Source organism: Phaethon aethereus (assembly GCF_964289735.1).
Source record: "Phaethon aethereus genome assembly, chromosome: 29".
Taxonomy (NCBI): Eukaryota; Metazoa; Chordata; class Aves; order Phaethontiformes; family Phaethontidae; genus Phaethon; species Phaethon aethereus.
The window spans coordinates 3401676-3429539 of record NC_138605.1 but is presented as its reverse complement, the minus strand read 5'-3'; the positions used below and the strand labels follow the sequence as shown (position 1 = coordinate 3429539).

General features: G+C 50.0%; 1 protein-coding gene across 12 annotated transcripts; it reads left to right on the top strand.

The window, feature by feature from the left end:
* Positions 1–1000: 1000 nt before the first annotated feature.
* R3HDM2 (R3H domain containing 2) lies at positions 1001–27864 on the top strand (the record flags this gene model as incomplete). 12 transcript variants are annotated; one of them, XM_082011752.1, is made up of 24 exons in its annotated part: positions 1001–1168; positions 2323–2364; positions 4029–4115; positions 5685–5811; positions 6930–7008; positions 7772–7831; positions 8498–8638; positions 9029–9137; positions 10269–10364; positions 11884–11915; positions 12014–12067; positions 14411–14643; positions 17648–17832; positions 19935–20024; positions 20653–20895; positions 21507–21633; positions 22001–22236; positions 22613–22767; positions 23091–23191; positions 23979–24148; positions 24328–24472; positions 24562–24662; positions 25186–25270; positions 26928–27864. In XM_082011752.1, 24 exons carry the CDS (start codon positions 1001–1003, stop codon positions 27269–27271), a joined length of 3210 nt encoding a protein of 1069 aa, XP_081867878.1. In that variant the 3' UTR covers positions 27272–27864. The 12 variants fall into 12 exon arrangements, with proteins under 12 accessions (XP_081867878.1, XP_081867885.1, XP_081867883.1 ...); XM_082011759.1 differs by lacking the exon at positions 10269–10364; XM_082011757.1 differs by lacking the exon at positions 12014–12067.

The following is a 27864-nucleotide window of genomic DNA, read 5'->3' as shown; positions in this document are numbered from 1 at the left end:
AACGTATTTCTCAGTACCAGAATCTCTCTGCAGTCCTACGTAAGCTGGTTTAGCCCTCACTCAAGCTCAAAGAGGCCTGCTTTGAGTTAGCTGAGAGGGCTGACATTTAAATTGTAGACAATCGGTTTGGAATGAACACTTAATTTGATGAATGATTATGTGACATGTTCATTGCTTCTGTTTAAGACTGTCAGCAGACTGAGACAAGTGTTGCTGCCCGGTCTAGATTCTGCTGTAATTCAGAGGTGGTTTCAGGGGCTCTGTGGACTGCCTGTGTTCTTGTTAATCAAGAGGAAGCAATTAACTTTGGGAAGCATTTTTTCATCTTAATCTGTAATCTGACTGTTGTTTTTTGACTCTCACTTTTCCTGAAGTATCTAACCATAGGCGGCTAGAGAGAAGATAGCAGGGGTTTCCTTATTTCACAGGAAGAAACAGCAGTGTCTTGAGTACAAGGCTGTTTTCTCTCTGAAGATTTGACTAATTGCAAGAAAGACTGGGCTGGGATTTGGGGAAAAAAATGCAGATTTTTTTGTTGTTGTTTGTCCTGGGGCAGAGCACACCTCCTCTGGTTGCTTGAGTTTATTTCACCTACTGAATTCCCTGCCTCTGGATATTTGCTAGCATTAGGACTCGTTCTCTCCCTTGTATCAAGGAAGTTAGAGGGCAGAGTGCTTGCACTGGGGACCTTTGTGTATCTGAGAGGCTTTTTTCAGACCTGCTAGTGTCTCCAGAGTCCTGGTGAGAATCATGGAGCTCCTGCAAGGTCCCTTTGAGCCAGTGGCTGCAAGGGGCTGCATCCAAGGGGATGAGTGGGTGCACTGTCATGGGAGTGCTTGGTTTGGGGTCTTTGTATACAAGATGAGTTACAAGGAAGTTACAACTGATATGTGCAAGAGTTTGTGTTCCATATAGAAACTCTCTCCACTCCCTGACTCCCTTCTGCCCATTTGTCATCTCTTCGGGCAGGTGCCTGTTGCTACGTTGTGGAGCTCTGAAGATGTCAAATAGCAACACAACACAAGAGTCTCTGGAAATAATGAAGGAGTCTGAAAAAAAGGTGGTTGAGGAATCTGTCAACAAAACTAAGTATGTATCAAGATCACCAAGCAAGGAGGAGGTGGAGAAGGATGGTGGGGAGGAGGTCAGTGTGCGCCAGGAATCTCAGGTAAGTGTGCAGATAAGTGGGTAGTCCCTTCCACCAGCTTGCAGAGCTGCGCCCTCTCCTACTTGTCAAACGCAAGCTAGGTGCGTTCCCTTCTGAAAGGGGCTGTGCTGCCACAGGCTAAAAGCCTGTGCTGCCACATCCCAAGGGGATACTGTGGCGTACAGGCTGTGTTGTTCACAGGCTGCTCTCTTTGTCTTTAGCTGAATCTGTTCTGCTCAGAGTGGAATGATTTAAATATTCTTTGAGCCCAGGAGAAAATGAGACTGGTGTGCTCCTGGGGGTACTTGTGCTCAGTTCCCAGGCCCTAGTCTCATAGCTGTTACCTCCCTCTTATTCCTTTCTTGGACCTAAGGATCAGTTAATGACTTAATGTGAAGTGAAGGCATCCCAGGGAGAGCTTGCTTTCAGGAACGATGCTTAGTCATTGCTTTGCTGCTGTTAAAAATGCTCAAATAGGAAGTGAATGTTTTGGGGGTTGTATCTTGGCAAGGAAAGAAAAAAAAAAAATTCTGTGCGAGCATCATTTGGAGGGTGCCGAGGCTCATTCGTGCTACTCTGCTGTCCTGTCACATGTGCTTTTTGGCTTAGTGTTGAGCTTGAAGAAATGCCCACCCTCAACAACCTGCTGAATGCTTCTGCATTTAAAGCTGTTGGCTGGTGCCACATTCATTCAAGCACTGTGTGGGCAGACACCAGTGTTGTGCAGAAAGAGCCTGACCTTGGTCACTTTGTAATGTGGAATGGGGAAAGGTTTCTTGGAATAACAGATGACTCAGTGTCTATTAAATCAGAGCAGCAGTGTGTCTCATGATCCACTGTGTTAGAATCCTCCTCATGTCCCATGAGTGGGGGCAGACTTCTCGTTTTCCCATTTAGAAGTGTGTTGCACACCTCCACCTGTATGCCCTGTGATCCCACAGTTGTGCTGGTTCTGTCAGAAACAGAGGAACTGGGTCTAATCCACATGAAGTTTCTTAAGCAGTTTTTGCCCACCTGGGGCCTGACAGGACAACTCTCTAGGTCCCCCCATTTGCCCATGCTGTCAGGTAGAGATTTTCTTCTTTTACACACTAAGTGTTGTGCTGCCTTGCACAGAAAATACCATTTACAGTGTTCAGATTCAGCTTCTTGCTTTCTCTTTCCTTTCTCCACAGAGGCGAACTTCAAGTCATGGACATGCCAGAAAAAGAGCCAAGGTATGAAGTCTTCTGACGTCCCGTTCTTCTTTTGGCCATTCTGAGCTTGAATCGTGATCCCAAGCTTAAGTTGGTACTCTCAAGTCTTTCCTGTCTCCAGAAGCAACATGCAGCACATGATGGTTCAGGAGAGTAACTTTCCATGCACTGGAGCATCAGTGCTCCTTTTTAACACACACTTAGCCTGAATGAACAGTTTGATGCTATTAACTACCACACCTGTTCTCTCCCCAAGAGCCCAAAATGCTAGAAATTAATTTCAGAGGTGTTCCTGGAGGGACAGGGCAGTGCACTAGCCTGTTACACCCTCTGTTTAAAAAACAGAGTTAAGTATAACTGGTTTCATGTAAGGCCCCTTTTCTTCAGGAAACACCACATTTGCTCCCATAACGATGGCATGTGCATGTTAGTGAAACCAAAACTTTTGCTAGTAGTAAGCACCAGGACACCACTGTGCTACAATATTGTTTGTAGGCAAAATCTCAGGGTAAAAATGCAATGATTGTGTGATTTCTATTATACTACCTTTCTTAGCCTTAGCCCAGCTTTTCTTTGCAAAATTTGATAACTACTACTGAAGCACTTTATCAAAAGTGGCCATGAATTTTCCAGGCTTGGTAGTTGTAGAAACACAGCATAATTCAGGAGACCATCTAGTCCAGCCTCCTACTCAAAACCGGGTCAGTTATGACATCTAACTATGTTGCTCTGGGCTTGATTTTTAAAACTGTGATTGGGAGGGCAAATGTCTCTTCCAGCCCTTCTCCTCTTTCCCCCGCCATGAAGACAGATTCTGCCCTGAGGCATAGGAGAGAGGGGAGACCAGTTTAATTTGTAACAGGGGTTCTGCCTGGGTTTGTTTGTGATGAAAGTAGTGTATGAAAGAGATGTGCTGCTTATGACCTACAGAGTGTTCAGAAAAAATATTCCAATGGTTCTGTTTGCTCTTAAAAGCCAGGACTCTGTGCAGTACCTGAATAAGCTGTGATTCCAGTTTCTGCCCTGTCCGTACATAGTAGGGCAGAATGTGTCTGTGCCCCTCAGGCCTTTCTCCATATCGTTGATCCTGCCTGCGATATCATGTGACTGGCTGATACATTTTTTCCTATGTGTCACCCAAGTGAGTCAACTTGCCAAGAGTCCTTAAAGTGCAGGGTTTATTTTAAGCATTTTCTCTAAGCACTACTACATTACCCAAAATAACCAAAGTGATCAGGTCGGATAGGCGACGTGTAAATGGGATGACAGCCTTTTAATTAAGAATAGTAGCAATCTTCACATCTTAAAACCCAATAAACAGTTGGTTTCAGCTATATCCTCTGTTAATGGTTCTAATTCTTGCCAGGTGAGGAGGGAAGAGGCTGGAACTGCTCTGGCTGAAGAGGTCAAAGAGTGCATGAATTAAGGCAGTGAGCTTTCTCACCAAAAATTTTGTTGGTTCATATCCTAATCAAAGACTGAAGGAAGAAAATAACTCATTTGCTGTAGGACTCCAAGCCTTTGTATATTCCTGTTTGCTGCAAGAAGCTGGTTCGGTAGTCCTCCTCTTTAGCAGTTTAATTAACAATGACTGCATGAGTGGCTTGGTAATACAGCAGCATGAACTTGAGTGTGTGCAGTTTGGCTGAGGTGTGCTAACTATACTCTTTCTTTTTCTTCTCCAGTCTAATTCAAAGCTTAAACTGGTCAGGAGTTTGGCTGTATGTGAAGAATCATCTAGCCCCTTTGTAGATGGGCTGCTGGAGTCCCAGGTAGGCCTAGAATGAGACAAGCTGTTGAAGTGTGGAAGCCCAGAAAATCCACATCTTGCTAGAATTGATGTCCTGTTCTGGGCTTGTGCCTCTGAGAGCCAAGACTTTCCCAGAAGAGGCTGCTTTTGAAGGAAACAGTCATGCCTGTGAGCACTGCTCATATGCGTACAGTCACAGCCCTACTCCTACAAGGAATCATCTGCATCAACTCACTGGGCACTCACAACTACTCAAGTTGTGCAGGCTTATGCCCCTGAAAATGGAATGGCACTTCATCTTCACAAAGCCCCTAGGGGTTTTGGCCACGGGAAGGTTGTTTTTATGCAAGCCCTTTCCTTGCTGCTCAGGCTGCAGTGACTGAAAGCAGCCGGCTCACAGAGAAGTGATATGCAGTGCTCTGCAGAGATGATCCCCATCTGTGGTCACTGTGGGCAGTGGCAGAGAAGCTGAAGCTTGAAGGTGGGCTGCAGTCAGGGAGGTGCTGAGAACCTGTGTGCCCTGGCAAGAATAGATGGCTTGAGCTTTCTCTGCCCACATAAGCTTTAGAAGCATAGGGTGGTGCAGCGTGTGGAGATCTGAGCAGGCTCACTGTAGATCAGGTTGTGGTGAGCCACAGCCCGTCTTCATTAAGCTGTCATAGTACCACACTGTGCAGAGTCACCAACTTAGGTCTGCGTGCTAGGTCATAGACGTCTACGGTACTTCCCATTGACATGGACTAAGCCTGACTGACTGCTGCCCAGATCACCTCGCCCTTGTGGTGAATGGGATACTTTGCCTCTAAGGCTTCCTTGTGTTGAGGCTCCCAGCTCCAGAGGCTGCTTTCCTGTCTTTCGTTTGGATTTCACTTAGAACCGTAGGGTCACTAGGAGGACTTCTAAAGTAACCATAAGCACACATTCTGGTGCCACGGAACCACACTAGCATAAAAGCAGAAGGATAGGGAAAGATCAGCTGGCACAAAAAGGTAGTGGTTTTATAGTAAGTTTTAACTTGAACTTGAGCAACGCGTCATCTGATACTGCCTTTGGCAATCCTACTGCTGTTTTACATTCCTTCCCATAGAGCAGAGTGAATCCTCAAGCCATGCTGGGCGTTTGCAACTCCAAGGGAGGAGGTGAAAAGAAACATCAGGAAGTCCCATGTGGCACAGGGACCACTCATCACACCACAATGCAAGCTTTTTGCTGTGTATTCTGTTTTCTCCTCGTGCCCTTTCTCGTACCAAGTTAGATGATAGAGTCCAAAATGTAATAGCGTTTTATCGGCTTCAAATAATGAGGTGTGTGACTTAGATTCTGAGGTGATCCAGGCAAGGCAGGTTTTCAACAGTGACAAATGCTGTTGAGAGTCCCCTCGGAGCATGCTGAAGGTGTCTCATTGGGAGGAGGGTGGGGAGAGAGACTACTTCATCTGCTCTTAGAACAGGGCCTCTTATGAAATATCTCAGATCTGCGACCTGAATGCCCTGCCATTCTGTGATGCCTTTCTCAGCTGCCAGCATCTCCATAGCAGTGATTCCAGGGAATGTCCAAGTGACTCAGACCAACCTGGTTTGTTTTGTTCCAGGACATCATTCAGTTGCACATTAGCTGCCCCTCTGACAAGGAAGAGGAAAAATCCACAAAAGATGGGGCTGAGAAAGAAGAAAAAGACAAGAATAAAGAAAAGGCACCAAGGAAAATGCTGTCTCGAGGTCAGGTGCTCGTTTGAACAGGGCAGATCCTGTCTTACCCGCTTCGAGGATTCTGCTGGCCAGTGGTACAGTTGTTGGAAGCAGAGCGGTTATCTCTGCTGATGACTGTACAGGAATGTATTGTTTTTGTAATGTCCTTTCTGGAGCAAAGCATGGGGAGGGAGGGTTTCTCTAGACTGGCATGTGCCTCAACAGACTTGCAGGCTTTCTGCATAGTTTATAGTGCTCTGGTGGCTTTTTAAACATGCAGATGCAAACCCAAGAAGACGCACTGTATAGACTTTTGCTTTCAGTTTAGGTTTGATTTTATAAAACCTGCCACAGGTGGCAAGATGTGAGGTTGCAAGGAGGTGAGCTAAGTTTCCACTGTATGATCCTGCGTGTATGATTTTGGGGCATAGAAATGGCTCAAAGACACACATTTAATCTGGTGAGCAAATTGCACCCGAAATCCTTGTACAGACAGCAACTTTACACTGGTGTAGATTCAGTTTCACTTACTGTTTTTTCTGCGATTACTTTTAAATTTAAGAGGGTATGGGGAGAGGCGAAGAACAGGGCCAGCGAGGCTTTACAGTTAAATGTCATGCAAGATCAAAGGTGCAGAAGTTGCTTGTACAAAAGCATGGTATACTACACTTGCAGGGGCAACGACATGGAATATCCTGAGTGTGCTCTGAGTGGTTGGCTAAAGCCAAGGTTTCCTTCCATGAACTGACCTGATGTCCCTCTCTCTGGCGTCTTCCTACTGGGGCCTTGTGCTCATAGTGCCCTGTACGTAGTGTACTGATCCTCCGGCTGCCTGCAGGGGAAAGGGTATACAGTCCTTATTTTAAAGAATAAGAAACTTGACCTAGCGGTTGCATTCAGAGCCTGTGCTAGAAACTGGGCTTGAGGTCAGGTGATACGGGTCCCAACCTGTGCACTGCTGTAACAAGGTGGGCTTTTCTTCCTCTCTTCCTGTCATGAATAGTCCGTGCTGAGAATGAGGCTGAATTTCCTCCGGCAGTAATGTGGGGACATCAACCTCATGCATGTAGTGAGGCATACACCTCTTCCCTTCAGCCTATTCTATTGCAGTGTTTTGTTAATTTGTTCTGCTGCTGTTGTTGTTTCAGATTCCAGCCAGGAATATACAGACTCCACTGGAATAGATTTGCATGAATTTTTAGTAAATACACTGAAAAAAAACCCACGGTAGGTCCCTAGTCAGTAAAACAACTTCTGATGGAGTGAAGGGAGAGAGTACCTGGCAACCGATGCTTCTTTGATTGACTCTTAAACCCGTGGTGTTTGTGTGCATGTGTGTTTATGTATGTATGTATTCATGTATCTTGGGAGGAGGGGGGACTACAGCAACTACAGAAAGTGCCTGAAAGTGTGTTTTACTTTTTGGAATTCAGAGAGCGTTACTAGAGCTGGGGCAGTGTAGAAACAAAAAGCACAACTGTAATTTTATATGCTGCAGTCAATCAAAACATGTAATTGTGTATTACGGAGAGAGAGAAAGAAGAAAAATAATTTGTTTGAATGCAAGCAGGAAGGAATCTTGATTGCTTTAAAACCCTTTCTATAAATGATTGTCAAATACCAACCTCTAAAGGAACTGCTGCTGTGTTAGTAATAAATGTAATCAAGCCAAATGCTGGCATAAGAGGAGCAAAGCTGGAGTACTCTACCAGTGGAGCTTCCAGCAGAGCAGAGATTCAATATTACCAAAAGCCAAGCACTGTTAGCAAAACAACAACTTTAAATTGAAAAAAATCTGGCAGTTAATTCACCATGTATGAAAAAATGTGGAGTTTTTTAGTCCATTCCTGTGGAGGCTGTGTGAAACCTGGTTAATAGTGTTGCTTGCTCCAGGTATTTGTGACTTTTCTCTGTTGCAGGGAGGGGGGTACCAAGCAGAGAAAGCTGTATTTCACTGTTTCTAAAGGTGGCCTTTTTCTTTACTTGACAGGGATAGAATGATGCTACTAAAGTTAGAACAGGAGATTCTGGAATTTATTAGTGATAACAAGTAAGTGATCATCAAGTTTGTGTCAAGCAAAAGAGGTTTGTAATGTACAGTTTAGGGAGCTTGGGCACCCAGGCGAGAAGGGAGTGTCTTTTGGACACACTGGTTAGGACTGTCTTGTTGTACATGCTCAACCTCCTTTGATCCATACACAAGGTTTCTGAGTATCATATTGATTTGTTATCAATTGCTTTAACATCATATCCACTGTGAAGGAGATTAGTGCCATTGTGCTTCTCTTCCTAGCTAAATTGGGGGTTGAGAAACCAGGGGCAGGATTCACATCCCAGAATGTGGGATAGGTGTCTGTAGCAGAGCTCGCAAACTTCTTTATCTAATAGGATCGGAGAAGTTGCAGCATAAGTACTAATTCTGCCTCCTGTTCCTGCTTAGAAACAAACAGGTGCATTTCTGCACAAGCTGGTCTTTTTTCAGGAAAGGCCTATTCAACTTGAGCCCTTGAATCAGCCCAACACTGTCTGGCAAAGCAGTGTAAGCCCATGCTCATGCTCAGTGTAACAAGCAGCACTTGAGTCATGACTAACTGCTTGGAATAGGTGGCATGGTCTGATCAAAGGTGTCTCTGGCCTTGATATATCTTTTGGTGTCAGATTATTGTTGTCTGTTTCAAGACCTTCTAAATTCTAATGCTTTCTCCCCTCTTCTCAGCAATCAGTTTAAGAAGTTCCCTCAGATGACCTCATATCATAGGATGCTGCTGCACCGGGTAGCTGCCTACTTCGGCATGGACCATAACGTTGACCAAACTGGGAAGGCGGTCATTATTAACAAGACCAGTAACACACGAATGTAAGGGGGGGTGGAGGGAGAACAACTGGCCTGGCATCCCTTTCCCTTCCCTGCATGGTGCTACATGACCCCCAGACGTAGAGCCCTGACATGGTGTAGAGCAGGATGGATTCTACACGACAATATTTTGCCTCCATAAGAAGGGCAGGTCCCCTGTCTAGAAGAGAATTGTTCGCTTCCAGTTCTAAGTGTATGTATTTGCAAGTGTTTCCTAGCTCTCTTTAGTTCTTAGAGAAGGGGGAAGAGCTCTTGTTGCCATCAGACAGAGGAGAGATTTGACCCAGCAAACATCTTTGCGTTCTCCTCATCACTCCCTGCAAAGCAGTGGTTTTATGAAGACAGTTCTGTGCCTGTTTTTGCCCTTCTAACAAGGGCTGGTTCTTCCTGCAGCCCTGAGCAGAGGTTCTCTGAGCACATCAAAGATGAGAAGAATGCAGAGTTTCCGCAGAGGTTTATCCTAAAACGAGATGACACCAGCATGGACCGAGATGATAATCAGGTAAGGGGTGACAATGGGGTATCTGCATACTTTATGGAAGTCAAATGCAACTTTTCGAAGATGAGAACAACTCTAAATTTCTCTTGGGTTTCCTGCAGTAACCTTCCATAATGGAAGCTTTGTCCCCACCCAAGCAGAAGCATCTAGATATATCATGAAAACTTTAAAAAAAACTGTGGAAATGCATGAAGAATTTGTGTGGGTTCTATGGGAGGTACTTTTCTGTACCCTGAATATCGACTGGTGGCTGGGCCAGGTTTTAAGGTGAAGCCTTTTGCTGAGATTTCCTTGGAAATGCCCCAGACCTGAGTGTCGCCAAGCATCTCTCCCACCCCTCTCTGGGGCTTGCAGCAAGTCAAGCTGTGAAGTCATCAGGACCTCACAGCACTGCTGGAAGGAAACCATCGGCAAAATTAAACACTTCTGAATGCTCAGCAGCATTGCCAGTCATCGGAGCTAAAAACCCTCCTGAATCTCTGGCTGCCTTCAGGCTGTCACAGGTGGCACTACACCCATAACACAGAGCTAGCTTGTTCATCTGTGGCTGTTTTCCCAGCCTGTGTCAGACAAAATCTTCAATGTCAGAGAGATAGGAGACCTCTTCACCAGGGATCTCATGCTCCTTGCTGTTGTAACTCCCATCTTTACATCGCACCAGCCTACCACTATCCCTTGCTTTGGGTCATGTTTCTGAAGTTAAGTCATCAGGATGGGGAGCTGGTCATTGCAATCAGCATCAGTTTCTGGTTTCCCCATGGTGGCACTCTGCAGGTGTTGGCATATGCTCCAAAGAATGGCCTTTGGCTTTTGACCCTTGGGAACAGACTGTCTTTGAGAAGTACATGGTGATATTCCTCATCTGTGCTTTCCGAATCAGGCAGAGTTCAGGCAGAGTGGTTGTACTTGATCCAGGAGGTGGAGTGCACTAAGACCTCCAGGATGTTCATCCCTAGACATAGGTGTCCAGAAGGTAGGCTCAAAGGCAGAGGCTGTGTCATTGCATCCAGGCATCATGCACACACTCCGTAATCCACATCCACTTACACCACTACGTAAAAATAGCAGCAGCTGACTGTGCCCCCTGCTCCCATAGGCAACTGCTGACCCGCTGAGATGTGTTTGTCCCTTCAGATCAGACTCCCCTTGCAGGATGGGAGAAGGAGCAAATCTATAGAAGAGCGAGAAGAAGAGTATCAGCGGGTCAGGGAGCGGATATTTGCACGAGAGGTAAGCTTGGATGATGCACTTTCCGGGTACCCTCCTGGAACTTTTGTGGCAGAAGGTGTCCTTGAGTGCACTAAGAGGTCAGATCTCATCATTGCCTTTTCTACAAATTTCCCGGTGTTCTTGGTATCTACCATGGAATTCCAGCTCCTAACAAAGATGGTTTAAGATATTGAGATAGAGGAGCCACACCTCCATTCCCCAGTCTGCTCCTTCCCTAAATTGCCTGTTTCAGTGGGCAGTAGTTGTGTGGGGACTGACAGAGGAGGCAGTTTTGCTCCTTGCAGCCTAGCAAGATCGTAGGCTTATGCAGTGGCATTTCTGGGATGACTAGCAAATGAATGAACCTGTAAGGAGCAGCAGCTGTCTCCCCTAGCTTCTCTCCAGTGCTACAGCTTTGACCTCGTGACCAAGCAGTGCTGGCCTTGGAGTATCAGGCAGGGCTCTGTGCCTTTACAGGCTAAATCTGGGCAGTACACTTACTGTCCTTCTTACAAAGTGTCCAGCTTGGTTATTGCTTCCTTGACGTCTCTGTTCCCTATGTGGAACTCCTCTAAGCTGGAGCTGTGTTCAGGTCTGGCTGAGAGAGGCTGCTGTGCTCTGCTGTGTTGAGTACTGTGTCCCAGCTGGAGGCAGCTCTCCATGCTGTGCCAAGTGGCAAATGATGGCATCGGGGACGATTCCAAGTGCCCATCTGCTGTGGATCATGTTCAAAGGCCAGCTCCTTGCCTGCTGCTTTTGAGCATCTTGGGGATGACACCTTTCATTTGTCCTAGTGGGAATTGCCACGTGCCTGCCTAAAGGTGATGTTAAGGCAGCCACCGTGCTGAGTCCCTGGTTAAGTCACCAGGCTTCAGCTGGTGACTCTCCAGCCAGTTGTGATCATGGACCTGTCTTAACATGCGCAGGCCCAAAGCCATCCAGGCATGTTAGTAAGCAGCTCTGCCTATAGTCCTGGACTAGAGCAGGTGCTATCCCATGTTCGCACAACCTTGAGTGGGCATGTACTTACCCTTGCTCTGTGTCCATGGGCTGAGCCAGCGCTTTGCGTCTGACTTCCAGAGGCAGGGGTGATTATGGCAGGGTGGGCTGGGCTGGTTTTGAGCCCTCTGCGGTTTTTTCATGGCTCTGATAATTGTGCCTGCATTTAGCAAATAAGGACCCTTGTATGTCTGGCCTTGATTGTTCTACTGACAAAGCTACCATCAAAGCTGCCTTAGAGCAATGAAGTAGAGAGTTGAGGACTCAGATTTGTAAACTCTCGAGAGATTTGAGGGTCACGGGTATCAGGAAAGGTTCCTAATGGGCCTGGATGGAGAGCCGAATGGGACTGGTGTGCAGAAGGCTCAGCAAGACTCCTGAGCGACCATATAGCTGGTGCACAACACAAACTCTGTCCGAGTCCCGTACTGTTAGTGCTTTGCTCCTCTTTGCTTTGAAATTGCCTGGGTTTGTTGCTTTCAAAGTTACAAAGTCTCCCTTTTCTTTCCTTCCCATCTCCATGTCTTTTCTGTGCTTCCAGACTGGCCAGAATGGATATCTCACCGACAGCAGGTTAGTACTGTTTAGCAGATGCTATTTGTATCTCTGGCTTTCTCTATGGAGGACTGCATGACTCTATAATGATGCTTTTTTCTGATGTTAACCGACAGAATCTCCAAAGAAGGCTTTTCTTCTAGTTCTCACAAACGGAGGCAGATTTTTAGGTATCTCTGTGTGACTTACTTTGTACATTGTCCTGCTGAGTAAGTTTGCCCCATGCATGGCTGCTTGTGAAGTTATTGAAGTTGTATTTTTTGCAACATCAATTTCTGAGTCCTTTTTTGCTGATCCATCAATTAAAACGGAGGGGTGGAAGGTGGGAATGGCAGGGAGGAATGGGGAAGCTAGAGGATTACAGCAGTTTTCAAACCATTCTGCCACTTGTTTCCCAAGAGTGATAGGAAAGCCGCTGCCCTTATAATGACAGGATCAGCATCCGGATAAGGTGGGGTTGTCCCTAATCCCTGATTATAAAGGCTGGATTACTTAATGGTGGCAATGAAGTGTCTCAGACTTCCATTTCAAGCAGACTGTGCTGCAGAGGGCACTGGGAACATGTTGGAGCAGCATTTTCTTATGAAGTAGTCTTTCTGTGGATGAAAGGGCTGGAAGGATGGAGTTAGCCTGACGAATCACCTTGCGCAGACCCCTGCTGCAGGAGGCTGCTGAAGGTATGATGGTAAAGAACAGGATGAAAATGGAGAGACCCTGATGCCTGCTGTCTTCCCGTTTAATAGTCAAAGCTCTAGATATGAAGCATCTTTATGTGTGAAGAGGACAAGGAGGATCTAAGCAAATTTAGGAACAGCTTTGCCCCTCTCCTCAGTCCGTCACATGGCTCAGGCTGTCCTTGGAGGGACACTGGCATGGCAAATTAAGTGTCCTCAGCACAGTTACAAGGGACTGTGTCCTGGAGACTGTGTGTGGCAGTGGTGTTCAAGGCAGGGGGTCTAGTTTTCAGATCAGCCATGGGCCTGTGGTAAAGCTCACCCAGCAAGTGGCCAAAAAAAAAAAAAAGTTACTGATGTGATTGCAGCTTTAGGAGCTGAGCCAGGGCTGTGCTAGGAGCTTTTCTGACTCAGTTTGTGCCCAGTCCCTAAAGAGCTTGGTTATCCTCCTGTCTTTGTTTTGTAGTTCCTGTAGCGGGGAGAGGGAGGATATGTGGGCCTTGGGACCATTTCGAGCACTGGACAGACAAGCTCCTAATGAGACTGAGGTTCCCTCAGTGGTGGTATTGATGTCTGTGTGAACTCCAGAGATGTACTGCCCTCAAAGCCGAGCGTTCAGACCAATACAGCTGTCTCTTTCACTCGCTTGGAAGTCCCGTATTAATCAATTGCAGAGAGCTCTCTGCTGGTGGACATGCTTGGAAACAGGCTGTAGTAAGGCTCATGAAGCGAAAGGCATGACCGAAGCTGCTAGGGCAGTGGTTTCAGAGAGCAAGGGTGTGGTAGTGTGCCTGGAGTTTAGAGACCATTAGCAGAAAAAGCAGAACTGTTACACTGCTGGGTTAGCAGTAATCAGCTTGACATGCCACTTGCCTGCACACACAAACACGGCTCCGCACCAGGAGGAGGAGCCTTCAGAGTTTAGGTTGGAGAGAGCCCAAGAGCTTGACAGTGATGATTGTTAGGTCAACTGTAATTTGGTGTTTGAGGCTGCATAGTCCAATTCCTTCACCTCTTTAGGGATATAACCATTGTACTGTTTTTCCAAGAGATGTATTTTCTTTGTCTCCCAGCAGCCCGGGATATTACCTGAGAAGTTCTTTCCAAGCCCATCTTTTCCCCTCCACAACTGCATGGAGCTGCTGCCAGGCTCAGCCTGCAGCATTATATGAGCATCTCTTCCAGTATTGCCTTCCTCACCGTTCTTCCCCAGTAAAGGCCCAGGAACCCATTACTGTGCTTATGATCCTTAGCTGGGCTGATTAAACCAGGCTCACTGCTTGGGGTGTTTTGCTGATACTCTGTAAGGTCTTGCTGTGGCTAGACCTGGCCTGGGGCTAAGAAGGAGTGATCAGTGGGAGCACAGCTCTGAGCATAGCAATATCTCAGCATGTAGCTGTTCCATCTGGGCAGAAAGCCTTATCAGGGCTGGTATGGAAAGTGGTCTCGCAAGATCTCAATCAGCTGTGTCTCAAGGCCTCTATTAAAAGCTCCCTGTACTGAGACAGAGAGGGCTTTAGCAAGAGATCATGCTCTGACCCTGCTGGCATCTCTTCCAACCTGGGATCTGGCTAGGAAAAAGGGCCAGGAACCAGCTCTCAATACACACCAACGAAGATCATCAATGTCTGGGTCTTCACAGTGCATGCCCAAGAAAGCTGTGACCCAGGGTGTTTGTATAGGGATCTGGCAGCAAACAAAGTGTCAAGGTGCTGTGTCACAGAGCCAGCTGCTGACTGGGCTCACCACCCTAGTGTGGCAGTCCTGCCGTGGCACCTGCAGGTTCTGCTGCTGCCCCTTTCCACTGGAGGAGAGGTCTAACTCCTCTGGTCTCTGCAGGGGCAACCGGGACAGTTTGAACCGGGCCTCGGGCAGCCGCCAGAGCAGCACAGAGAGCGAGATAAAGTCACTGGAGCCCCGGCCGTGGAGCAGCACAGACTCAGATGGCTCCATCCGCAACCTGCGACCACCTGTTACCAAAGCCAGCAGCTTCAGTGGCATCTCCATCCTGACACGGGGGGACAGCATCGGGAGTAGCAAAGGCAGCACTGCCAGCAGAACGTCCCGGGCAGGTACTGTACTGTCTCCCCTGCACACCTTCTGCCAGAGGGCACCTAGCAGACATAGTCTTTGGGCTGGGGGACTGGGGCTCCTGATGGTCTCGTCAGTGACTGGTTAAAATGGGACATGGTTGGCATCATCTGAATGTGTTCAGTACCTGGGCAGGGATATGCCAGTTGGTTCATCATCTGCTTTTTCAGTACTCACCATCAGATCTTCCTTCCCTTTAGCAGAATTATCTAAGACAAAGGACATTGTTTAGTCCCATACCCTGGAACTCAAGCTACCAATTTTCTGTTGTTTTCTCTCCCCTTCTCTGCTGCAAGTTATGTGGCCATTCCTTTCTGCTCCCCAATATCCCTCACAGCCCTAAGGATACTTAGTCAGGGTGAACCATCTGGCACTTCTCCTTGCTTTCCAACAAAGGAGGTCCAGGGAAGGGTGTCACCAATTAGTCTGTCTCATCAGACACACAGTCTGTCTCATCAGACAAATACTGCATTAATTGGTACCTGCCTACGATGTTCTCTCAAAATGATTCACTGTACTCCTGAGAGCAAACATAACAGCAGGGAGCTGGGCCTACAGCTCTTCAAGAGCTGTTGAATACAGTTTAAGGTTTCAGGAGCACCAAAGTGAATTAGGATCACGGATGTCTCTGCCTGCTTCAGATCAGTTCTTCTGTTTTCCATCTAGGTAACACAAAAGGTAGCCCATGCACGGAGAATGTTATTGTGGGGCATCACTGGTAACCTGTTACTGACAACAGCTTCCTGAGAGGATGTGTGCTGCACTTGGCAGGGCACCAGCCCTTCTATCATTGGGGAGCATAGTCCTTTATTTTCAACTGACTGCCTGTGAAAGGCATTTGTGGAAGAGGCAGCACAGGTCTTTGCTGTCATTTGAATGGTCCAGTGATAGCTGAGGAGCCATATGGTAGCTGGTTACAATTGCTGCCCAGTATCAATGAGCAAAACCCAGTGTTGTCTCACTGTCTAGCTTCCTCCATTCTCACTGGTAGGCAGCAGGTCCCCAAATGCTTGAGAGCTGTCATTTTACTGGGGATGAGAGGCAGGTTGGTGCTTGTGGTGATTAGACTGCTCCACAAGAATCCTTTCAAATAAAAGGAATGGATCTAAAAGGCAGCCAGGCTGCTGTTCTAGCACCCAGGCCAGCTTTGAAAACCATACATTCATCTTGCAGTTTGAAGGTGCCTACATCATCTCTTGGGACCCTGTTTCCATTGTGCTCAGGGCTGCACTTACTCTGATTATTGCAACCACCTCCGGGACTGATTCATCAACTGATGGGAGCAGTTATTTGAAGATCTGTCCCAGCTGTGTGCAAAGCAGAGCAAGAGAGGATCTGCTTTTTTGCTCTTTCTGTATTTTTTCTCCAGGTCTCCCCTGGGAAAAGAAGCCAATTGCTCTCCAGGCTTTATATAATGGCGAGTGATTAGAAACATCTTGGGTGGGGGGAGCTAAGGAATTTTCGGGGGCGGGGGGGTGGACGAGACACAGGACCCACCACCCTCCATATCCTCATGTTTATTCTGTGGGGGAGGAAGTACTTGGGATGCTGGGGCTCTTTTCCCATCTCAACGCTCAGCCTCTGGGCAACTGTCAGCAAAATATTTCCTCCTTTGCACCATGTGGCTGATGATACAGACCTCCTTAGTAGAATGCCTGAAGATTAGCTGTTGAAATGCAGTAGATCAGAAGCGGTTAGTTAAATAGCAGCTACTGGGCATCAAGCAATAGTTTCATAGCCATTTTATTTCTGGAAGTAAGACTGAAATACTGAGGAAAGCACTTCCCAGCTGGGTGCCTTGCAGCATGTATCACACTTCCTCCTAACAATTTTTTTCCTGTCATGGGAAGGAATTGCTTTCAGCCTGCCACCCCTTAGCCTTTTACTCAAGAGGTGCATGTGCTGGATCTATGTGGCCATAAAATGTGACTCCCTCGCTCCCCTCTCTGTTTTGGCCAAGAACTCAAACAGATCATGATGACATATTAGTGTCTGAGCCGAGGCCATGCCTAGCTGCAGAACTGAGCTGTGACTGGGAACAGCTCTCCAGCTTCGTTCCACAGATGGGTTTATGGTACTGAGCTGTCATGAGTGTTTCTGGCAGCTCTCTCTCTTTGTAATCTCTGCCTCATGCTGAGGTGGAGAGCCCTCCACCAGGCAGGTGCTGCTGTTAACAGCCAGCTTCTTCCCGGCATAAGGCCCATGGCATTTGTAGAAGACCCTGACCTGGGCCTGGTGCTTTCCAGACAAGACAGAGGACGCACCCCTCCCAAAGAATCAGTTGCAACACATACGTGTTTTTACTACCCTGTGCCAATCCTGCCAGCACCTGCACCAAGCGTGCACTGTCCTGCGTGCAAAGGCCAGCTAGATTCATCATATGAGCCTGGCATTGGCCTTTTAATTTCCTGCAGTTCTGAGGAGTGTTGAAGGTTTACACAAACAGCAATTACCTGCGAGCTGTGGGTGGGAACCACTTGTAGGTGCTTGGAGTGAGGGTGCTAGCTTGGGGTCAGGGAAGAGAGCGCACTCTTGAGAATAACAGCTGTACAACTCGTGGCCATAGTCTGAAACAAGAACTGCATCCTCATCTTCCCTGTGTGGGGCAGGGCATGCACAGGTCAGGGGGAGAAGAAGATGCTGTGACCAGCTGTGGAGGGTCGGTGTGTGTACATGGAGAGGAGAGAGGTACAATCACTTGGAGTCCTGAGGGTGTCAATACCTTGATTTGCTGTGAAGCAGAGGCAGAGTAGTGACTTAGCCTGCAGCCTGCTCATGTGAAAGTTGTCCGTGTCCATGTGTGTCCCCGCCCTGGCCTGTCCCCCGTGGAAGCTCCCATGTGGACAGCAGAGAAGGCAATCTGGCTGCAGTACAGGAGGTAGTGATGCCCCTGCGGAAACAGGATCTACCCCCCACCTTCCCCATCAACGAATCAATGTTCTTCTCTCCCAGGTACCAACCCTGCCATGCCTTTCTCTGTTCAAGGTTTAGTACTAGGTGCCCCTGAAGCATGCAGCCAAGCCCCTTCTTCACAGCCCAGCCGTGGCCTCCTACCCTGCACAGCCCAGCAGCCTCAACCGCAGCCACCCCAACAGCCACCACCACAGCCCCAAGGACTTCCACCTGCAGCCCAACAGCAGCCAGCCATGAGTAACCACATGATATCCCAGGTGAGTTGCACAGTATCTGGGGCTCAGTAAGCTCCTTGGGCACACAGGTGGGAGATAGAAGCAGAGCCAGCATACACCCAGGGTGCTGTGGACTCGCACTTGCCCAGTGGGTTTTGGGTGTACTTACACTTGCTGCCTGTTAGGGAGTAGTGACAGACCCTCTGTGCTATTGGCAGAGAGCAGGAGAAGGCCGGGGGCCTTGCTGTGCTTGAATATGATGCTGTGCGACATCTCAACTTGCCAGTCTCTTCTGTATCTGCTCAGGCCAGCAGCCGTCCTGGCAAGGGATCTGTAGCCCTTTGCTGAGTGGCAGGGTTAATATTCTGGAACCAGTTGCCCTCCTGGTCAGGGAGGAACAGTCCCAAGTGATAGCTGGGTTTGAGCTCCCCAGTGCTGAAATCCCATGGCTGGTAACCTGATGTCCCGGGGAGAGGCAGACCTGGGACTATGCCTGGGTATATTCTACAGACCCTCCCCAAGTTAAACCCAAGTGTGATGTTCCACAGCCTTTGGGGCTATTTCTGAGCATGGAGCCCTCGGGAAAGTACTCGTGGCTGACATTCCTACATACTTCTTCTGCTTCTGAGGCTGTAAAAAAACACAGTACAAGAGCTGCCCCTGTATCACTGCAGGACTGGGGAAGGTGTGGGAGATAGCCCTGGTGGGCACATTTGGAGAGCAAAGCTGCCTCGGTGCAGAGATGGGTCGTGTGCATGGGAAGTATCCTCCGTACCTTCCCATCGTGCCCTATTCAGAGCAGCATGTCAGTGCTGGACCTCAGCCTGCCTATCCGTTTTATAGGGATCCTTTCTGGTGCATCATCTCATACTTACGATGTCTGCTATGGCAAAGAACTGCGAGTTACACTGGAGTTACACTGGAGGTTTTCAAGATGTGACTGGACAGGGAGGATGCTAGATAATAAATCTTAGCTAGGCTCCCTTTCCCATGAAAGGTTGGCCCAGATGATCTTTGAGGTCCCTTCCAACCCAGGCTGTTCTGTGATCCTGAGTGGTTTCAAAGGGATGGTATGGGAGGAGGAATGAAGCCTCCTCAGACAGCTTTTACTGCAGATAACATACACAGCTCCTTGCTGTCTGTTGCTGTCTGTATGAGGATGAGGCAAGCTTGTAGTTCTTGGGCCCTGGACTGGCTCCAGGGTTGTGGATCTGTTTGCAGAGGATACTGAGACTCAAAGGAAACATCTCAGTTCTCCCTGAGGTAGCAAGGGTCCAGTGCTAAGGCTAGCAGGAGTGTCTGTCTGGAGCTGTAGCATGGCATGGGACAGAGCAGAGTGCCCTGGGTGGGAGGTTTGAACACACAAGCAGGCATTTGGAGCTTGTGCAGGATCACTGCATCTTGCTGGGGTTTTATTTTCTATCTTCTACTCTTTGGCTGTTTGGATGGTTTAGGTCCTGGAGAAACTTTTTTCATGCGTTTGACTGTTGGTGAAAGGTCTGAAAATGTGCTGTCCCCAATGTGCGTGCACCTTCTCTTTCACCAAAAGTCAAATCAGATAATCAAAAAACAATCCAGCACCGACCACAGGTTTGGTGCCCAAAGCACAGTATGTGGTGCTTGAGTTAGGTGTTGTCATAAACATCAGCAGGTCCTCCCAGTGACAATGTGAGAAGGGCCCTTACAGAAGCCAAGAGTGAAGAAAAGACATTACCAGCAGGAAAGGCCAAGAAACACTGCAGAGCGTGCTAGGAGTCAGCACCACACACAAGTGGGAGTGGGAGACACACAAAGTTTGTGCTGGGGAAAAGTGGGTCTCCTTCTGCTGTTGGCTGTAGCTGGCCTTTGTGAACTTGTGTCACTGTTCATACCAGGCAAGAGCTGCTTTGTGGACATGGTCAGCCTTCCCAGTTTCCACAAAGCAACTGGCTGGGCTGTGTGTGTTCACAGAGAGAGGAATGCTTCCCCGTTCTGGTCTCTGTGCTTTCCAACCCTCTGCAATGCCCCTCTTTGTGTGTTTGCAATTGGCTCAGTTGACTAACCTTGTTCCTTCTTTCTCTCCTTCCTCCTATCCCCTCCCCCACTCCCGCCACCCTTTTCCCACCCAAATCTCTCTCCTCCACTCCCTTCTCTGCTGGTCTTAGCCGGTCCCAGCGCTGCAGCCTGTTCAGTATTCTCCAAGCTCCTGCCCCCAAGTCCTCTTGCCAGTCTCTCCACCCCAGCAGTACAACTTGGTATAAATCCCATTTCCTCTTCTGCACTGTGTCTCTGTTGTACTCGTGCTGTGTTTGTGTTTGTATGAGCTTTTGCTAATCAGGTGTGTTGCAGACGCTGCACCCAGTGGGTTTGGGATTCATGGAGGCTCTGCACTGCAGTGGGGTCAAGGCATTGGGATGCCTGAGGCACTGCTGGAGTGGCTGATCTTGGAAAAAGCCTGGGGAAGAGCAAGTGTCAAGCCCAGAGCTCCACCAGGAAGTAAAGTTTGTGCCCAGCACTGGGCTTTAGGTCCATGGCTGCTCTGTGGTCTCAGTCAGCCCCGGTGTTGTCTCCACAGGGTCTTTTGGGAACGGCACACCCTATGGGACATGGCCTCTAGGCTGGGGCCATCCCTGCCTATGTGGGGCCCCGCATGTCACCGGTGTCTGCTGAGTATTTGGGCCCCCCCAGCAGCTCGCATGCCCCTACCCCCTGTTCTGCAGAATGCTCTTGGTCTGTGGCTCATTTCTGGGGACCTTTCTTGGGCAAGCTCCTCCACACAGAGTAGGGAGAAGTGATCTGCAGTCTATTCAGCAGAGCAATGTCCTACATGCTGTTGTCCTACATGCTGTCCTCCTCCATCCATCCCACTTATCCCCAATGCAGGCCGACGAACTCAGCAACCCCTTTGGGCAGATCAGCCTCAGCCGACAGGGCTCTACGGAAGCACCGGATCCTTCCTCGGCTATGTTCCAGTCATCCCTCATCTCCCAGCATCCCCAGCAGACAGGATTCATCATGGCAACCCCTGGACAGCCCATTCCCACCTCCAACTACTCCGCCTCAGGGCACACAGCCCCCACACAGCAGGTGCTGCAGCCCCAGGGCTACATTCAGCCTCCCCAGCAAGTAAGGACATGTGCAAAGCCTGGAGGGGATGTGCGTCTCAGGCCAAAGCTGTCAGGCAAGGGGCTGCTGGGGAGCAGTCCAGAAAACAGTTCTTTGAGAGTGGGTCCCCTCTTTTTCTGCAGTTCATTTGTGATGGATCAATACACAGGGGTCCAAGCTCCGGGTCGGCACACACCCTTGCTAGTCACAGGATTATCTCTGCCCCCTTGACCCTCTGAGCTCACAAGGCACTTATCTGGGGACCCTCTGGCCATTCCTGGCTCATGTTGGGGGAGGGACAGTGACCAGATTCAGGGCTGACACCTCTAAGCTGTCTTTGGGGTCCTGCAGGGCATTTTGACCTCTAGGATTGTTACACTGAGCTGTGATGAGAATTGTGCCTACTGTACTCTTGCACTACTGTGCTGGGAAAGGCTTGGATGTGGAGGCTGGGAGGAGCGGGAAGGGGCTGCGGTTCCCTGAGGAGCTGTCATCTGGCCAGAGCCAAAGCCCTGGTTGGTTTCCTTCGGCAGAAGCCAGGCCAGGTGAGAGAGAAAACTGGTCCTGCGGGACCAGCTTTCTTGGTCCTACTCCCTCTTGTGTTCTCATCGCCATTTTCTTGATTCTGATAGATTCAGGTTTCTTACTACCCTCCCGGGCAGTACCCGAACTCCAGCCAGCAATACCGCTCTCTCAGTCACCCAGTGGCCTACAGCTCCCAGCGCACTCAGCAGCTCCCCCAGCAGTCCCAGCATCCTGGTAAGGGGGCGTAGAAGGGGGGAGGGAGCATGTTTTTCTTTCCTGCCATTCCTGTTGGCTCTTAAGGATCTCCCATGCACTGTCTGGGGCCTGTCTGCTCTTCCCTGTCTCCTAGTCTTTGCTGGACTTGCTGACTATAGAGTGCCTCTTGACTGTGCAAAGGAAAGTTGAAACTTGGCCTGGCTGCAAAAGCTGTTTTTAGTCTTTTCCCTCCCTCTCAGACTGTAGCATGCACTGAGGTGCTGCAAGGTGGATTTGAAGCCAGGAGCTTCTTTCAAGTCTTTTTACATCTGCCGTAAGGGAAGCCCTTTTCCCACTCTTTAGCAAGAGGCTGGGAAGCTGCTCCATTTAAACCCTGTTCTGGTAGGTTTACAGCCAGTGATGTCCAACCAGCAGCAAACATACCAAGGTGTAATGGGAGTGCAGCAGGCACAGCCCCCCGGGCTCCTCAACAGCCAGAGGAACAGCATGGGGAGCCAGATGCAGAATATGATGGGAGTGCAGCAGGCGCAGCCCCCTGGCCTTCTCAGCAGCCAGAGGAGCAGTATGGGGAGCCAGATGCAAGGTCTGATGGTCCAGTACACTCCGCTGCCTTCGTACCAGGTAGGCATCAGTTGCTCTCTGATGAGGGACTGCTGGGAGGGGGCCTCAGCTGGGCAGGCGTTGCAGGAAGTGCCCTGTTCCTGTGCCTGAGAGATGGAGACTTACCGCGAGAAAACAGTGCATGCTTTCTAGCTTGGGAAGGGCATGTCCACATTTGAACGAGAAGGGGGACTGAGTGCAACTGGTCCCTTCACCATTGCATTCGCAGAAGAGCTGAGAGGGGCTGCCCTTGCCTGGGCGAGATTGCTCGGGGCTGCAGCAGACAACTATCTGGCATCTCTTCCATCTTGTGTGGACCTCACTGGTGTCTCTTTGGGGCCAGTTCCCCCTGCTCCTGCTGTCATTCCACAAGGCTGCTTCTTTCCTCCCTGCACAGGTTCCTGTGGCCAGTGAATCCCAGAGTGTGGTCCAGCAGCCCTTCCAGCAGTCAGTGCTTGTACCAGCCAGCCAGTCTGTTCAGGGGGGGCTTCAGGCTGGAGGGGTGCCCATCTACTACAGTGTAATCCCAACTGCTCAGCAGAATGGCACCAGGTAAAGCTTCTTTATCTCTGGCCTGCCCTGGGGAGAAAAGGATCCTGCTGCCCTACTGAAAGGGCCTAGCATCCTACTCCTACAGCTAGAAGAGGTGGCTGGGCACCATAGATGCTGATCATCTCTCGAGCTTGCCCAATCCCAGCTCCCATAGTCAGCACTTCCTGGACACAGCTGTCCTGCAGCATGCAGTGCTTCCTGTGCTCCTCCAGAGGCAGCTGTGTTTCCAGACGTCTCAAGTACTGAGGGAGCTGGTTTTTGCCTGCACAGATGTGCAAGCTGTTTCTCCTCATCCCCTCACCAGAGCACTCTCTGCTTCACAGCCCTTCGGTGGGGTTCCTTCAGCCACCTGGCTCTGAACAGTATCAGATGCCACAGTCCCCATCACCCTGCAGCCCGCCACAGATGCAGCAGCAGTATTCAGGTAAGAGGGGCCACTGGTCACTCATTCTGCACAGATTGGATCAGGTTTCAGTAGGGGCTGCAGTGAACAGAGCTGCCAATTTGCAGCCAAGTCTGGCAGCTTCTGTGCAATGGGTTTCCTTAGTTTTACCTATCCCACAGCCCACTGGGAATTAGCAGGACGTGGCACAGTGGCTTTGTTCCATGCTGATGCTGGCCCGTGCCTGGCATCTCCTTGCCATTGTGGGCAGGCAGGGTAGGAGCGGGTAGAGCGAGCTGCTGTGGGCTGCAGACTCCCTCTGCTGGCAACGCGGTTTGGCGTCACCAGGGCAGCTCATGGGACCTGGGAGCACTGTGGATGAGAGGAGCATCAGGATTCCTGCATCCTGTCCCAGCTGCAGGGAAGTGAGCTAGCGCCTAGTGAGTTGGTGCAAGAGCTGGAACTGGGACACTCGAGCTCTGTTCCCAGCTCTGTGATTAGATCCTTTGCCTGAAGTTTTTGTGTGATGCTCAGAGAGATCACCCAGGTTGCCTTCAACTTGTCCGCTCTGCTCACATTTCTCCTGGATTAAAGAGTCATCACTCTCTGCTGTAGTGTAATCTGTGATATCAGAGAGGGATCCCGACTGGGTCTTGGTGGGGCCTTTTTTCAGCCCACCTTGGCAGGCAGGAGTGACAGAGGAGAGAGTACGGAGTGGCTGTTGTAGGGAAGAGTGCAAAGTTGCACAGACAGGCAGGCTGCCTTCTGTCTGACAGTGAGCAGCAGTGTGCAGAGCCTGGGCAATATTGCTGCTGTCATCTCTCCCCAGGAGTGTCTCCGTCAGGCCCTGGCGTGGTTGTGATGCAGCTGAATGTACCCAATGGCCCCCAGGCCCCCCAGAATCCCCCTGTGGTGCAGTGGAGCCACTGTAAGTACTACAGCCTGGACCAGCGGGGGCAGAAGCCAGGAGACCTGTACAACCCAGACACCAGTGCTCAGGTATTGAGAGGACTGGGAAGAAGGCAGATCATCTTTTGGGAGCAGCCTTTGGGAGAGAGAGGACCCCAGCATCCGTGCTCTCTGGATGGGTTGGGAGATGGGGGTGGGGTCATCCAATGGTGGTGAGACAGGCATGGGACTGGTCACAGGCACTGTGGCTAATGCTCTCCCTCCCCCAGGCCAGCACCCAGCTGAACAGCCCCATCACGTCCCCCACCCAATCCCCGACGCCGTCTCCTGTCACCAACCTCAACAGTGTCTGCACGGGGCTAAGCCCCCTCCCTGTCCTCACACAGTTCCCCCGGCCCATGGGCCCAGCACAAGGTAAGGGGAAGGAGTAGGGACAGCACAACATTTGGGTCTTCCTTGTGATTTTCTTCAGATCCCTACAAGCATTTGCTTCCTTCTTGCAGGTGATGGGCGCTACTCATTGCTGGGCCAGCCGCTGCAGTATAATCTGTCTATCTGTCCCCCACCGCTGCTCCACAACCAGCCCAACTACAATGCACACCAGGTAAAAAGGGGCCAAACCCCCACCCATCCACCCTTTCACTGTCCTGGGAGCAGGGCAAGACTGCCCCCCACCCCCCCTGGAGAACCCCTTTATGGGCAGGGCCCAGGAGTAGTTAAGAAGGGGATCTGCTATGCTTGGACAACCCTTGATTGTAGCAGGCTGCCTACCCCACGTTCTTGCCGAGGTAAAACAACAGAGCTGCCGTTGTAAATGGATTTCCGTAGAGCCTGGCACTGGACTAAAATCTCATCCTGCTCCCAGCTTTGCCCAGAAGCAGTGTCAGCCCCAAGTCCTTTGAGAGTTCTGGAACCATGGCTGTGCCTTGATCTCATCTAACTTAGCCAAGTGTGGTGTCACGTCAAAGGTGCCAGGAGGTGCAAGGTTCATCCAGGTGTCTTCATTCCCCTTCACAGCCATGGCCTAGTCAAGTTTGGTCTTCCCCCTCAACTCCCAGGATGCTTTGTGGGTACTGTGAGGTCATGGTGTCTCCTCAGGTGACATGCTACCATTTTTATTCTTTAAGGGGCAGACTGGAATGAAACATGGAAACCGGAGCAAGAGACAGGCCCTCAAGTCAGCATCCACTGACCTTGGGACAAGTGATGTAGGCAAGTGACCTGCCTCAAGCAGTTCCCCCCCCTTTGCCCTCTGACTAGTCCCCACTGCATGCGTGTAGCTGGCTCCATGTAGAGACTGTAGATGCCATCTCTGCCCACACCAGCATCCCACAGAACCCATTGCTGGGAGTGATTGTGGAGAGCAGTTCCTGCCTGCCACCGCCTCCGCCACGCACACAAACACAGGTCCCCCACAGCCCACATGCAGCCTGACTTGGGGAGGTGGGGGTGTGTTCAGAAGAGTCAGTCCCAGTTAGCTGTGCCCATCAGGAGGTGGGAGGACATTGGTTGCTCAGGAACCCAATAAACACTGCCTGAACTGGGCAAAGCTTTTGAGGAAGAGTGGGGAGAAACTGTTGGAGAGTCAGTGATGAGCACTGGGACACCTGGGCCCTATTCCTGCCTCTGTGAGGGTTGAAATGATGGAGTTGGTGGAGCTGTCAGAAATCCTGGGATTTTATTCCTCTCTGTCAGCAGAAAGTGAGTGTCCAGACCCCTGGGATCTTGCTCCCACTATTGCCTTCCCAAGTGACCCTTCCCTCTCATGCTTCCATTTCCCAGTGGGGCTGGGAGCTGCAGAGCCCTCATCTTTGTAAAGGGCTTTGGGAGCTTCCAGGGGTGGCTCTGAGGGCTGAAATCCCCAGTGGATCATTTCTCTCCAAAGGGGAAGGGATTCCCTGTTCCTTGCCCTGAGCCATCTCCACTTGGTCATCAGGGAGGGAAGGAGAGGCACATGTCTGGCTTCTCCCCGCAGCAATACAAGACTTGCTAGTTGGGCATGAGCCAGTCAGCCTGGAAAGGAGGCAGTCTTCAGTGGCTTTCAGGAGGCTTCAGACTTCTCCCCCATGTCACCTCCATGTCACCACCACCAACAGCAGCTGGTTGTAGAGGGCCCTTTAAGAGCTGCTTGCCCTCCCTGCAGCTGGCATGTTCATTACATGCCGTGTTAATATTAGCAAAGAATCCATTCAGACAGCCCTCTGCTAAGCCCAAAAGCCAGGCTGGAGTCAGGAGGCAGCAGGAGTGTTTGGGTACCACACAGCAGAGTCAAAGAGGTTGGCATGACACTGGCCTGGACACACAAGGGGGATCCTCCCCGTGGGTGAAGCACACAGCGCACTTTCACATTCAGAATTTGCACGTGTCAACATCATCCATGGGTGCAGCCTGTCTTTCTTCCTTCCAGGGACAGAGGGCAGGAGAGCTGGGTTAGCTCCAATCCTGGTACCCAAGGATCGGGGTAGGAAGTCAAGGAAGAGCACCTGGGAAAGCCCTAACTGAAAAGCTAAGCCCAGCCAAAGGAAGCAAGGAGAAGTTGGTGTTGCTGGAGCCCTAGGCAAATGGGAAATAGCAGTCTCCTCTTGACGCAGGCCATGTGGGGACTGGGATGTGGGCATCGGAAATTATCATGATGGGGCACTGTAGGGAGCAGAATGGTAATAGAGGCAGTTTGAGGGGGAAGAAGTGACTGGCTTAAAAAAAATACATTCCTAATGTGGGAGCAGCTTAGCAAAGCGCTGCTTTCATGGGCGAAGTAGAGGTGACTGCTCCAACCCCAGAGCTGGTGAGGAGCCCACACGTAGCTCTCACTGTGCCATTGCCACCCAAGAATCTGCTGCTGCTGACAGGTGCTGTCTTTCCAATGCAGTGCTGGGCAGAGTGCTGGAGGTGACAGACCTGCCCGAGGGCATCACACGGACAGAGGCTGACAAGCTCTTCACCCAGCTCTCCATGGCTGGTGCCAAAATCCAGTGGCTCAAAGAGACTCAGGGGCGCCGTGGAGATGCAGGCGGCGGGGACAACAATGGGACTCCAGAGAATGGCAGGCACAGTGACCTTGCTGCCTTATACACCATCGTGGCCGTGTTCCCCAGCCCACTGGCTGCCCAGAATGCCTCCCTCCGCCTCAACAACTCCCTCAGCCGTTTCAAGCTGCGTGTGGCCAAAAAGAACTACGACTTGCGGGTGCTGGAGCGTGCCAGTTCACAGTAGGGCTCACGCATGGGCACAGAGCACACTGGACTGCGGGCACTTCCCTCTGCCTTCTCTTTTCCTTTCTGCCCGCCCTTCCTCTTGCCCTCCTTCCTGGATATATTTATATGGACATAATTAAGAGACAAGAAATTGATTTTTTTAATTTTTTTTTGAGTGATGCCTGTGCCCGCCCACCTTACCCTGTGTATATTGTTTTGTTAAGCACTGTGTTGAACCGCACATACAGATGTTGATTGGTATGTTCACTGCACATTTTATTTAATCTGATTATTATTTGGGGGGTATTTTTGGTTTTGTTTTATTTGGGGGGATGTTTTTAAATATAAAAAGAAAACTTGTCCATCACTTTAACACTGCTTTCCTGTTCTCTGCCGGTATCAGTGCTAGGGGTTGTCTGTGCTGCCTCTTCAGGGTGAGATGAGAGCCAGCGAGCCAAAAGGGCAATTACAGGAGTGTGTGTCCCTGCCCAGGTCCTGCCCCTGTGCTTGGCATGTACAAGGGCTGCAAGCTCATGGCTTGCCGAGACTGGGAGAGGAGCACTGAGCACTTTGACCTGGGGCTGGTCCCCCTTGTCAGATATTCATAGCCTC